General features: G+C 41.5%; 1 protein-coding gene across 1 annotated transcript in view; it reads left to right on the top strand.

The window, feature by feature from the left end:
* Nucleotides 1-11,779, top strand: part of si:ch211-158d24.2 (multiple epidermal growth factor-like domains protein 9) — a 45,483-nt gene extending 33,704 nt beyond the window's left edge. Inside the window, exons 5-6 of the mRNA XM_047382322.1 lie at nucleotides 7,771-8,040; nucleotides 9,754-11,779. Coding sequence (XP_047238278.1) covers nucleotides 7,771-8,040; nucleotides 9,754-10,274 — 791 coding nt within the window. The 3' untranslated portion in view covers nucleotides 10,275-11,779. The remainder of the gene's footprint in view (nucleotides 1-7,770; nucleotides 8,041-9,753) is intronic.
* The last annotated feature ends 1,515 nt before the right edge of the window (nucleotides 11,780-13,294 follow it).

A 13,294-nucleotide genomic window follows, 5' to 3' on the forward strand; every position in this document is an offset into this window, starting at 1 on the left:
AACGCTTTGGGGTCTCTGGGGACTTGATACAAGTACAAGCCATTTACCATTGATGCGTTTTGGGGTTCATTTTAATTTTTCAATATTTATTTTCCTCAAGTTGATCATATGCCTTTAGAACTAAATAGAGCAATCTGGATCATTTCACCATTATTTTGTGCCAGTGGCTACCATTGAAAATGCAGTTTTTAAAAACATTTCCATTGTAATTTATTTCCTACTTACTTGTTATTCCCTTATGTTAAAATGTCATGTTTTATTGTTTACTGCTAAGTTAGGATATTCTTTTTCATGTACTGTAAATCTATAAAACTCTACAAATAGTGTTTTTTTAATTTCATCTCAAAATGCAAATGTGAGATGAAATAATCAAGTTTCTGTGTAAATTGTTCTGTTAATAATGGCATTTATAGAAGAAAGTTGGAAATCATATTTATATTAATTTATGATATTTCTATGGTAATCTGTAGAATAGCCCATGGATCCAGGTGGATCCATGGGATACATGGATCCACCTGGATCCACCAAGATCCATGGGACCCTAACCCATTGGATAGCCAGGCAGAGAAGCATGAATCACCACTCCAGAGGACATACCTCCACTAGTGACGACGTGCTTCACACCACTACATCCAATGCCTTGCACAGCACTTGTGATGTAAGGCTTGGATTCAGCTCCTCAGCCACTGAAACCCTTCCATAAAGCTCTCAACACACTGCCCTGAGCTAACCTGAAGACCACATGAGGCTTGGAGGTTTGTAGATTGTAGACTATTGAAATTAGAGACCTCTGTGAAGTATGTGCCTCAGCATCTGTAAACCCATGCTGTGAACAAAATCAGATACACTTTAATTGGGTCACAGATGAAGTACAGCATGAATGGACCTCCAAGGATAAAGCTAACACCATTCATATACAGGTACATCTCAAAAAAATTGAATATTACATTAAAATGCAATATTTTTTGCCAGTCATTTCAGAAAGTGAAACTGTTATTTTATAGAGATTCATTCCACATTAAAAATATTTCGAGCTATTATTCCTTGTAATTTTGATGATTATGGCTTATAGGCAAAAAACAAAAAAAATTAATAAAAAAATTCAGTGTCAGAAAATTTGAATATCACAGTAGGCCAATCAAGAATGGATGTTTTAAGCACAAATGTTAGGCTTCTGAAAAGTATCCCCATTTCTATGACCTCAATACTTAATTGGGCCTCCTCTTGGATGAATTAATGCACCAATGCGCCACGGCATGGAGCCGATCAGCCAGTGGTTTTGGTGTAATGGAAGCCCAGGTTGCTTTGATAGCTGCCTTCAGGTCTGCCTTGTTGGGTCTGGTGTCTCTCATGTTCCTCTTGACAACGGCCCATAGATTGTCTATGGGGTTCAGGTCAGGGGAACTTGCTGGCCAATCAAGAACAGGAACACCATGGCCATTGAACCAGCTTTTGGTACCATTGGCAGTGTGGGCTGTTATCAAGTACTGCTGGAAAATAAAATCAGTCACTCCATACAGCTTTTCAGCAGAGGTAAGCAGGAAGTGCTCTAGAATTTCCTGGTAGATGGCTGCATTGACTGTGGACATCAGAAAACACAGTGGACCAACACTAGGTGATGACATGGCACCCCAAACCATCCTTGACTGTGGAAACATCACACTGGACTTCAAGCAACGTGGATTCTGCGCCTCTCTACTCTTCCTCCAGACTTCTTGATTTCCAAATGAAATACAGAATTTACTTTCATCTGAAAACAGGACTTTGAACCATTTAGCAACAGTCCAGTACATTTTCTGCTTAGCCCAAGTAAGATGCTTCTGACTTTGTCTCTGGTTTAGAAGTGGCTTGACAAGAGGAATGTGATATTTGTAGCCCATGTCTAGTATTCGTCTGTTTATGGTGGCTCTTGATGCACCAACTCCGAAGCTGTCCCCAAATTCTTGAATGGATTTTGCTTGACAGTCTTCTCAAGGCTGTGGTTCTCCCTGTTGCTGGTGCACCTTTCCCTACCACACTTCTACCGTCCACTCAATTTTCTGTTAATATGCTTGTATACAGAACTCTATAACCAGCAACCAGCTTTTTCAGCAACGAACTATTGTGGCTTACCCTCCAAGTGAACGGTGTCAATGCCTATCTTCTGGACATCTGTCCATTCAGAAGTGTTCTCCATTATCGTGTACCCTATGACCCCAAGGGAGATACCGTTTAAAGGCTCAGGAAACCTCTGCAGGTGTTTGAGTTAATTAGCTGATTAGGGCGTGACACCATGAGTGTCTAAAAATGAACTTTTTTACTGTATTCTAATATTCTGAGACATGGAATTTTGGGTTTTCTTTACCTGTAAGCCATAATCATTAAACTGACAAGTAATAAAGTCTTGGATTATATCACTCTATGTGTAATGTTGGACCACTTGTTTGCTGAGTATTGGATTATCTGCCCGTTGTTGGACGTCACTGTGCCCCTCCAATGGCATCGGCCATTTTGTACCCAGGACAGCCCGCTCCTACATATCCCATCAAGCATTGCGACTGATATGACTGGGCGTCCCCAGTCTGACGTCACAGGATGCTATATAGGAGGTGCTCATGTTTGAAACACTGCCTTCTGCTGGAAACACATCCAGGGATCGAAGCGCGTCACTTTAAGAGAAGAACTCTGTCCAGAGTTTCATTCATTCTCTCTCGTTGGACAACGAACTATTCATAACTGAAGTCTGTGCACTAAGAAGGCCGCAGGTTTCACTTTTGCCGATCGAAGACGTGAGTTAACACGTAACTGGAGACACGGAGTTTCGGAGAGACGAACCGCTACCGTGTTTCATTTTCAAGTCGACTTTGATGGTCAGATCATATTTTTCCTTTTTGTCAAGAAGACCAAAGGACAAAGACTGACCGTTCCCCTGAAGTTAATTGTGGACGCACATTAACTTAACCCCACTTTTCCTCGCTCGAATTCCCTCGCTCAGGAAGAAGACGACACAAGTAAAATCCATTTCTTTTTTTTATTTCTTTATTCAAGTCCTGGGCAGGGTCAGAGGTTGTAGAAGCGATCAGAATCGCTGGTTAGGATCTCATGTGTTCTGAATAATATGTGCATGTAACCTTGCTTGTTGAAACTTTGATGTGTTATGTAATATCGGGATCCGCCGTGTTCCCCAGAGCTGTCTGTGTTTACTATCTGAAAGCAGGTGCGTTGCAAAACTGGACTGTTAAAACGACCTCATGGTAAAATTCTCCATTTTACCTTTGTCTTCAATCTCACTGTGCTAGCTTGCCGCCAAAAGTTATCAATCCTTTGTTTCAGGAGTAAAGGGGGGAAGTTTTATGATCAGAAGATCATAAAAGACACTCTAAGCTGCGCTCCAAACCCCCACCAGTCATCACCACACCCCCCTTTTCATATCTTCTCCTTTCCTCTGTTGTGCCATAAACTGCTGGTTGACTCCATACATACCCACTACCGTTTGTTGATTTTGCTTATTTAGATGTTGTTTACCCCTGTGTATGTAGAATTTTGCATGTTGAGTAGGTGAAAATTAATAAATATTCACATAGATAAAGAGAGAGCGTTTGGTGTTTCATTGTGTGCAAAAAGTGATGTCAGTCAAAATAAGGTTCAAGTTCCACACGTTTCGGCAGAAACGGTCGATTAAACAGTGACATCTCCGGCAATAGTTATTAACTATTACGGAGTATTTAACGGTTGTAATTGTCAGAGGCGTCGAGCCACAATTACAACACCAGAAACCTCTCTGGTCTCGATTCGTAAATGAGGATTTATGGTTAAGAAATTGATTTTGTCAGATTATGATTTGTAATTATAATTATTGATCAAGATTATTCAATCAATAATCATAAACCTAACAGTAATGATTCTATATAATATAAGAGTTTCACTTTTTGAGATGACTGGCAAATAATATTGCACTTTTATGCAATATTCTAATCTTTTGAGATGTACCTGTATGTTGATTGCATTTATTTTGCTTCTCAGTAGACCATCACAGGTGAATATAAATGTTCTGTCAGCAGCTACAGATGATGTAACCAGTCAAATAAAACCTTGCCAAATCCCTTAATTACAGCTTGGCGTGAAGCCATGTAGTGTGTTTAGTGTGTCCCCCTGTCTTTCATAGTTTCACTTCGTCAGGCTCAAACATCACAACATGACACTGTGGCTGAGATCACATACAATCTATGTCAAGTTCTATTTGAACCCTGTCTGCTAACCATTCCATTAGATTTTCATTCAGCTTTGCATCACCTTGCCATTCCTATTCCTAAACCATTCATAGGGAGTTCTGCCACCTGCTAATGCCCCCCATTTGGTGGTTTGGTTCCCTGCATAGCAACAGCCATGTACAGATGCACTCGAGCTGTCGGCTTTAGTTTGCTCCTGCCCAGGGCCGGAGCAGAGGTTGCATAGCATAGGAGGGAGTGGAAGGGACACGAACCAGTCTGAGCTGAGCTGGGACAGTGTGAGCACAGCTGGACCATTTCAGGGGCAAGGAGGAACAGACTGGGGGGATGGGCTAGCATCACACTCTGTTTAGAAGCTGTGTGAGAGAAGAGATGATCAAAATCTCCTTTCTGGAATCCTACTTGTAGGATATGTGGCTCTGGGGGGTTGTTTTTACTGGAAAGAAGCAGCCTTCCGTTAGTGGCTTCCTCAGCATCACTGACAAATGAAAAGATGTCACAATGCAGGATCCTGGCTTTACATAAAAACATGGCTGAGCTTTTTAGATGTGCTCACATGGCCTGTTGTAGTGGATGAATATAGCTCCCTACAGACACTCAGAGAGGGGAAGTGGAGAATTGCACCACGACAGAATGTGGGTCACACATATTAAATCATCCATGTACGACTGTGTCTTTACTCAGTGATTGAGTTTAGCTTGGCTCTGTGATTTTATCCTGAAGATCAGCAGAAATCTGTCCTCATCTTGTTTCTCTCAGTTTTCCTATACATGTCTTCTCCTGTTACACTTATATAAACAGAGCATCCCAAAGTTGGCTGTTACGTGACCTTTTGTGTGTGTGTCATATCAAAGCAGAGGACGATGGATTAACGAGCAGGGCAGGCCCGCCGGCCCCATGCGGTGCTGTGCAGAGCAGCCAATTTCTCCGGGTTATATAAGCTAACCCAGAAGGCTGATGCATATGAACCCACAGCAGAGGTTAAATCAAGCTCATCATGAGGAGCCCTGCTCGCTGCTGGAATACAGCTCAGTCACATCACTACACTAGACAGGCAGACAACTAGGCCAGAACATCGCAGATAGGTCTGTGTTTAGGAACCGCTACAATGCAGACTGGTTCCATCATGGATCCTTTGGTCCACACTGTTGTAGAGCATTACTTGGATTTTCTCAGTTGGTATCTTAGGTACTTTCCTAAGGTTGAGATCTTCTCTCCCTGGTTTTCATATTTTTTTATGAGTGGAAGTGGCTGTTTGACTCTGTCGTAAAGGTCCTGCAAAGTCCAATAGGTTATTGGAAGCCAGTTTCATCCAGCAAAGCATATTATACAGGCCTTTAGTCACATGGTTCTGGTCTCACACTTTCAGGGTGTCTACCGTGTACTTACAAGGTGCATACAGGGTACTTCCAGGGTACTTCTGTGACATTATGATCTGTGTCTTTTCTTTACTACCAGTAGCTAATAGTGCATTGCAGTTATGAAGCATTAGGGTTACGGTCTGCCTGAATGGACAAGATAGCCCAGTCCTCAAAGATACACCTTAAGGATCCTGTGTGCACCTTGCAAGTAAGTACCCTGTACATAGTCTGTATCTGAAAGATTTATGTTAGAAATAATAGGTCAAATGTTGGGAAGAAAAATCTTAATTTTGTGTTAATCACTGCTGCTGCAAATCAGTTGGGCTCAGGTAGTTTGTTAGCTACCTTTGACTTTTCCCACAGTTCTTTGCAAAAACATTTTTGTACATCTACCAATTTTAGGCCTCTAGGAAACAAAGCCGCTGAATTTCAATGGATGTATTTGAGCTTTTATCACTTTGACCCTGGGAGGTTTAGAGAAAATCCATAATAAATTCAAACTGTCACACCTGATTCTTGTTTTCAAAACCCACTGAAGTTGTTTAGTACATTCTCAGTCCACCACAGAACAGTTGGAATACATTATTACAAGACCAGACTTAATGTGACTTTCTTGCTGATGATGAATGTGTTGTAACATTTCATGAAAACTAGGACTTTTTCCACTTTGATTATATTAATCTGTTAAGGTTGAGCTCAGTCAGAACTTATTCCAAGCATAGCTTAGATTCCATGTTTGACTTCCACACTAATGAATAAATATATTTCCCTGATGCTTGTTACCTTTGTTCCATAGAACCCACAAAGACCACCTTTAGAGGCCCAAGCAGAAGAATCGGACACTTGTTGATTGTCAATAAGACATTGTTTGGTGACAAGCTTCCCGGGCACAGTACAGCTGATGGTAGTGTTCTTTAATACTGCATGCCAGAAGATGTTGTAGTATCATATTACCAAGAGAGAAAGCTGACTCTTGGAAACAAAATAGCCTTGGTCCTGATGAACAGTGATGGTTTTTGTGTTGAAAGGAAATCAGTTCCTAATAAATTCTAAATTTGCATTAAATGTAGACATTCAGCTTTGATTTTGTGTGAAAGCTTCCAGGACTGCTCCGCTGTTCCTGGTCACAGGTTCTGTGTGTGTGTGTGTGTGTGTGTTCTTGTACTTGTTGCTGACTGAGAACCATTTTTCGTATTTTTATCGTAAAGTGAGGACATTTTGACAAAGTGAGGACATTTTCCTGGTCCTCACTTTTTCAAATTCCGTTCTGGGACAGGGGTTAGGTTTAGGACTAGGGTATGAATTGAGTTATTGTTAGGGTTAGGGTTAGGGTTAGTGTTAGGGTCAGGGTTAGGCACTAAAAATCAAGGAAAATGAATGGAAGTCAATGGAAGTAACCGAAGAGTCCTCATAAAGATAGTAAAACACGGATGTGTGTGTGTGTGCGCGTGTGTGTGTGTAGGGTTTTGCTTCCAAAACATCTTCCCTCATTTGGTGTGTCTATAATGAGAATGATGGAGGATGGTTTCAGACATGCCACTCTGGGCATACATCCATGTTTTAATCTGCTAATTTGAATGACATTTACTCTTCAGATAGTTTTTTTATTTTATTACTCACATAGATTTGCTAAACTGACAAATGTGTTTCTTTAATTTGTCACACATGTATTAATGTTCTGGTCCACTACCATGCCAGGATACATATCTTCCACAGAATGTTGAAATGAAGTGACTGGGTGTGACCAGACCTCTGAAGACACAGCAGTAGTCCATGTTTCCATGAATTACCTGAGGGAAAACAGCCTGGAACACAACCTGCTGTGGGAGAATAGGACACATGGCTCTCATATTCTCATCTTGTCATCTTGGGCCCCCTAGTGGCAAAAGACACACATTAAGAATTGATTGAAACTGTTTTAATGTAAACATTTTTTAGAATTGTGTGTAGTGGCATGTTTGTGTTTTATAGCTGCATTTTTATCAATTTAATTTTCTTGTTTTACATATGAAGGAATCTATACAAATTCATTACTTTATAAAATATTTCTTTGAATTTTTCTATTCTCTGTAAATCTATCAGAAAACACTCCCTTTCCTTTCGGGATCCTACAGTTATCAGTCATTAAAGTGTCCTCCGGCCTTCCTATTACATTACAAGCAGTTATTAGCTGACATGGTAATCTCTTTTCTCTTGTTCAGATCCCAGTGGCTCTCCTGTGTGTGACCAGTGCCTTTCCCACTACAATGGCCCACGCTGTGACAAGTGCAGCTATGGCTTCTACAACATCTCTGGGGTCTGTGTACCGTGTGACTGCAGCGGTAATGCAGACCCTCAGGGCCCTGCTCAGTTCTGTGACCCTAAAACCGGCAGCTGCCTCAGCTGCATCAACAACACATCCGGGTCCCAATGCCAGGAGTGTGCCCCTGGGTTCGTAGGGAATGCCAGAGCGCATAACTGCACCCGTGCAAGTAAGGCCAGAACCTTAGGAAAGGGTTTGTCATCTGTGTTATAATGTTTTTTAAATCTAAACTCAAGAGTACAAAATCAAGTTTCAGCACTGTTATTTTTATTAAACAAAGACAGCAGTCAAGATTGAAAACTGTGTGTGGTAATTTGAATAAAACCCATGACTCATTTGATAGAGCCACCTTAGGTGAACTCTATCACTATTTGACTGCATCACTTCATTGTTGATACATTTAGGCCCACTCTTCTTTACATCACTGGTCCAGGTCCATAGGGTCTCCAGACAGTTGTTCTGCACATCTCCCTTAAACTCCCAACACAGTATTTGAGTCAGGTTGAAGTTTGGACTTGGAAAGGGCTACTGCAGCAGCTTGATTAGCTTAATTTTCAGCCATTCTGTTGTAGAGGTGCTGCTGTGTTTGGGATCAATCTCCTGTTCATGACCCAGTGTGTGTCACCCCACCACCACCATGCTTTACAGTTGGTAAGACCTGTTTGTGGTGATATGCTCTTTGGTTTTCTCCAAACATTTCTTCTTTGTGCTCATTTGCTCAAAGGACATTGTTCCATAGGTTCTGTTTCATTCAGAAATTTGCCCTCCCAAACAAGCTGTGCTTTTAGTGTGGCTTGTGAATAAAAGAACAGAGTGACTACCTGATGACAACATGCTCAGAACAAGCTATACAGGGTTCCTACACAGTCTTGAAATATATGGAAGGTTTGGAATTTGTCAATGAAAATATGTAGAAACCCTGGCCGTATGAGTACTGTGAAACAAATTCCAGCATTTTGGTGTAAAGAAAATATTCACAAGGTGTCACTAGTTTGGTTAAATTATGCTAGCTGATATTTACAGCTGATTGAGATTTAATCTCTAAATATGATTAGTTGTTTTTTATCATTTGAGCAAAAACTCTGGATCTTCGTTGGCAATCTCTGACATTTGTCATTTCTTCTTTCCCTCACAGTGATCTTTTAGTGCCTCCACAAATTCTGTTAGGGTTCTGTACTCCTACTCAACCACTCCAAAATGTTGAAATCCTTTACTGTTAACCACCACTTGGTCACTTGTTTTTCTGTTTTTATAAATGTCACGTTCCTCCACATGATTAGCAGATGGACCCATAATGTATGGCAGACCTTGTCTAAGCAAACAGGAAGGGTATATAAATGTTCAGTTGAGTTTTTGAAAAGTGTAGTTAGCTTTGGAGTCCTATGCTCAAGATACTTGTGCAGTGTTGCTAATATTCATTAGAATGGTGTTGCTAGTGGACCTCAGGTGGACTAAAAGGCACTAACAAATATGTACATTCCTAGGCATTCCCTTAACCTTCATCAGCAGCAGACTTCTGTCAGTAAAGTTATCTGAAACTTAAGGAGATCAGGAAATAATTTCCAGAAAACTTGGAGTTGTCCTGTGAGATTCCAGAGCTGAATCTCCCAATCCCAACATCTTTGGATGGAGCTAAAAACCTGAGTAATGAAAAAGAGACCTTCATTCCACATGTTCAAGGGTGGGGGGCAGATTAAGAAAAAGGAGCACAAAGAAGTCAAGGAAATTCTAAGATTAGTTGACAACAAAAATAAATGAACCCGAACCCTCACCAATGTTTTCTGGACCCATTTGCTTCCTTTAGCCTTGGCCCCATCACCGTGAATTTCTCAAAGTTACAAATTAAGATTCACTGAAGTTTTAAATGTTTTTCTCTCTTTAGAACCCCGACTGATTCCAGCACCAGTCGATGTCACAACCAAGACCCCCACAGCCAGTGGATCTTCCCCAACATCACCTTTCACCAACACCACTTTAACCTCCACAACAACCAAAGGCAGCCCAGCTTATAGATCTAACAATATTGGCGGTACCACCTTGAGTAGTACCACCATCCAGGCCCTGCTGACCAGTCTGAGCAGTCCCACTGACAACACCACAGCAGCCCTGAAGGAGGTGTCATGGACGCAGTTCAACATCATCATCCTGGCTGTCATCATTCTGGTGGTGCTGCTACTGCTCGGCTTCGTGGGAGGTGTGTACACCTACCGGGAGTATCAGAACCGCAAGCTAAATGCCCCCTTCTGGACCATTGAGCTAAAGGAAGACAACATCAGCTTTAGCAGCTATCACGACAGCATCCCCAATGCCGACGTGTCCGGCCTGCTGGAGGATGAGGCAACTGAGGTGGCACCCAACGGCCAGCTTGCCCTCACCACACAGGCAAACAGCTACAAGGCTTAACGTCCCATTCAGTCCCAAATCAGACTCCTAGATTTACAGATGACAATAAGCTGCTGGAACATACCAAATCTAAAGCTCCCTAATGTGTGACTGCTTGTAATTACCCTGCTTCTCTGCAAAAATCACAACGCTTGGCAAACTGACAGAAATTGGAAAGATGGTGTAAAAGATCGAAAAAAACGGATCATCGTTTCCATCTGAAAAATTGCCCTTTCATATATAGTTTGATTGTGAAATGGATGATCAGTAAAAAGGGTTCCAAAAAGAATGATTTTTTTACTATTTGGGCCTGCAGAGGGCAATGTTGTACTGTAAATTGGAAAGTGTGAGACAGGTGCAAAGCACACACCTGTTAGCTGATGTTCCTGAAACCAGTGAAAGGGTGGGAGCCTAGAATTTTGTAGATTTCTTTTTTTAATGAACTCTGGACAGTTTAAGTTAAACTCAGATCACTTTTCAGGTGATCCTAAACTGAGACAATGATTGTTATTTAATGAATTATTTTTATTGTGTTTTTATTTATTTGTTGATGTTTCATTCTCGGGAGGAATTGCTGCACATTTCGGACGTTTTTTTCTTCATGGTGTTTTTGTCTCTTGTGCTGTTGAACTGTATTTTTCACTTGGGCAATATGTTTCCAGGTATATTTTGTGTGCTCTTGGAGAGGGTCAGAGTGGAATGACCTCACTTTTTGTTTCTAGCTTCCTATCTTTTGTTAAAGTGTATCAGCTTGCTTGAAGTATGAGAGAGAGGTGTTTCTCTTAAAGAAACAGCAGTCACCTTTTTATAAACTCCCCATGTTGCGCGGCTGCAGGGGTTAGTGACACATCTCGGGGTTGCATAACACGCCATAATATTCTAATCTAATCTGCTCTTTGCTGCCTACAAAAGTACAAACCTTCAGAAAATGGTTCACAAATATGTGAAGGGTGGGTGCGTGACTCAGCCAATAAGGCCATTTAATGTCTGAAACATAAACAAAACTCCAGTGTTGATTCTGTTGTTATGGAGCCCTGTGCTTCCTCAGGCCACTTCCAGCCATGTTGCAGTAATAGGAGTAGTAAGCTGTGAAATCAGTGCAGTCACCGCTCGATCCCAGACATGATTCTCATGGATCTGGTGTTACTTAGGCTACCACTGGCCAGATGTGCTTCTTTTTATTCTGGTGAATGAGTAACACTAATCATGGAAGTAACTCCTCAGGTACTGGCGCTCTCCCTAATGTGATCACTGTAAATAAAATTCTTAATGTACAGTTGAATGTGAATAGTAGCACGATTATTGTACAGGTAGGATTTTGTGTTTGCACTGTCACTCAACAAGCTCTGACCCTCTCTGGGTGTGATGTTGCTGTCAGCTTTTTCTATTGTTTTTATTTCCTACTTTGCCACATAGACAGTCAGGGGACTAAATGCACCCAGAAATCAGAAGTGCAAGAATACAAACAGTGTAAATAAGACCTGAAACTCGGAGCTCAACTGTCAAATAAAATGGGTTTAACTGTTTTTCTTGTTTTTCTCTCAATATTTCAACTTCAATTGCTTATATGCACTCGCTGCCCATTTTATTTGATAAACCTGTTATATTTCTTGTCTGCAAAAACAGCAAATGAGCCAGTATCAAGCCAGCACCTCATTTACTGAATCTACTGAAGATGACTTGCTTGTTGTTGGTGCAAGACAGTCTGGTCTGAGAAGTTTAGAAACCGCTGATCTGCTGGGATGTTCATGCACAACCATCTCTGTGGTATAGAAACCACTTTTCGAAAAAGGAAATATCCAGCAAGCGGACATTGGGTGGTTAAACATGCTTAGATGATGTCAGAGGAGAATAGACTTTCTGGTTTGAGATGATAGGATGCATCTCTGAACACACGTCTAACCTTGAAGTGGATGGGCTTCAGCAGTTGCAGACCACACCTTGAGAAACTGCTGTCTGCTGAGAACAGTAAACAGGCTACAGTTCTCACAGGCTTAGGAAAAGTGGACAATAACAGATCAGAAAAGCATATTCTGGTCTTATGGGTCAGAATTTGAGGTAAACAACATTTAAACATGGATCTATCCATTGGATCAATGGTTCGTTCAGGCTGTTGGTGGTGGTGTAATGGTGTTCATGATATTTTCTTGGCACATTTTTTGCCTACCTGAGTATGGTTGGGGTCCATACCTTTATGATCACAGTGTACCCATCTTCTGATGGCTACTTCCAGCAGGATAACGCACCATGTCATGCATGGTGTCACACAAATGCCAATGAGTTCACTGTACTCCACATGGGTGGTGGTGGAATGGGACATTAACATAATGGATATGCAGACAACCAGGTTGCTACTTCTTCATAGTGCTGTCATGTCAGGAGGGGACAAAATCTCCAAGGAACGTTTCTGACACCTTGTTGAATCTACACCACAAAGAACTGAGGCAGTTATGCTGCCAACAGGGGTCCAACCTGGTAGCAAGGTGTACATAGTGGCTGGTGAGAAAATATTTACTTTGGAAAGAAAAATACAGTTGGTAATCTGTAGTCCTACCCATCCAAACTCATTTAACTCAACTTTGGGTTCTGTGTCTTGCCCAATGACACTTTACTATGTGGCAGGGGAAAGGTGGAATCAAACCCACAGCCTATAGACGACCTCTTGCTCCTTCTTCACCACAACAGACAGCTCTGCATCACTGTAGATAAAGCCCCAAACCATCTTTTCATCTCCCCCTCCATCCTGTCATCCCTGATGAACAAGACACTAAGATACTTCAACTCCTCTGTTTCACAGTCTCAGCCCAAACCAGTAAGAAGCCTTTCACATTTTTCCAAGGGAGAACCTCAGGCTTAGAGCAGCTGACTCGCACTGAGATGTGACTAACCTCAGTGTACAATTAAGATCATCACTTGAAGACAGGAGCCAAACCAGATTATCTGCAAAAAAGAAACCGACCCCAAGATTTGCAAAGCACATAGCCTCTACTTGACCCCCATTTTATTTTATGCTCCTGAATAACAGCAGTATCCTCAGAATT

Source organism: Girardinichthys multiradiatus, chromosome 12 (genome assembly GCF_021462225.1).
Source record: "Girardinichthys multiradiatus isolate DD_20200921_A chromosome 12, DD_fGirMul_XY1, whole genome shotgun sequence".
Lineage (NCBI taxonomy): Eukaryota > Metazoa > Chordata > Actinopteri > Cyprinodontiformes > Goodeidae > Girardinichthys > Girardinichthys multiradiatus.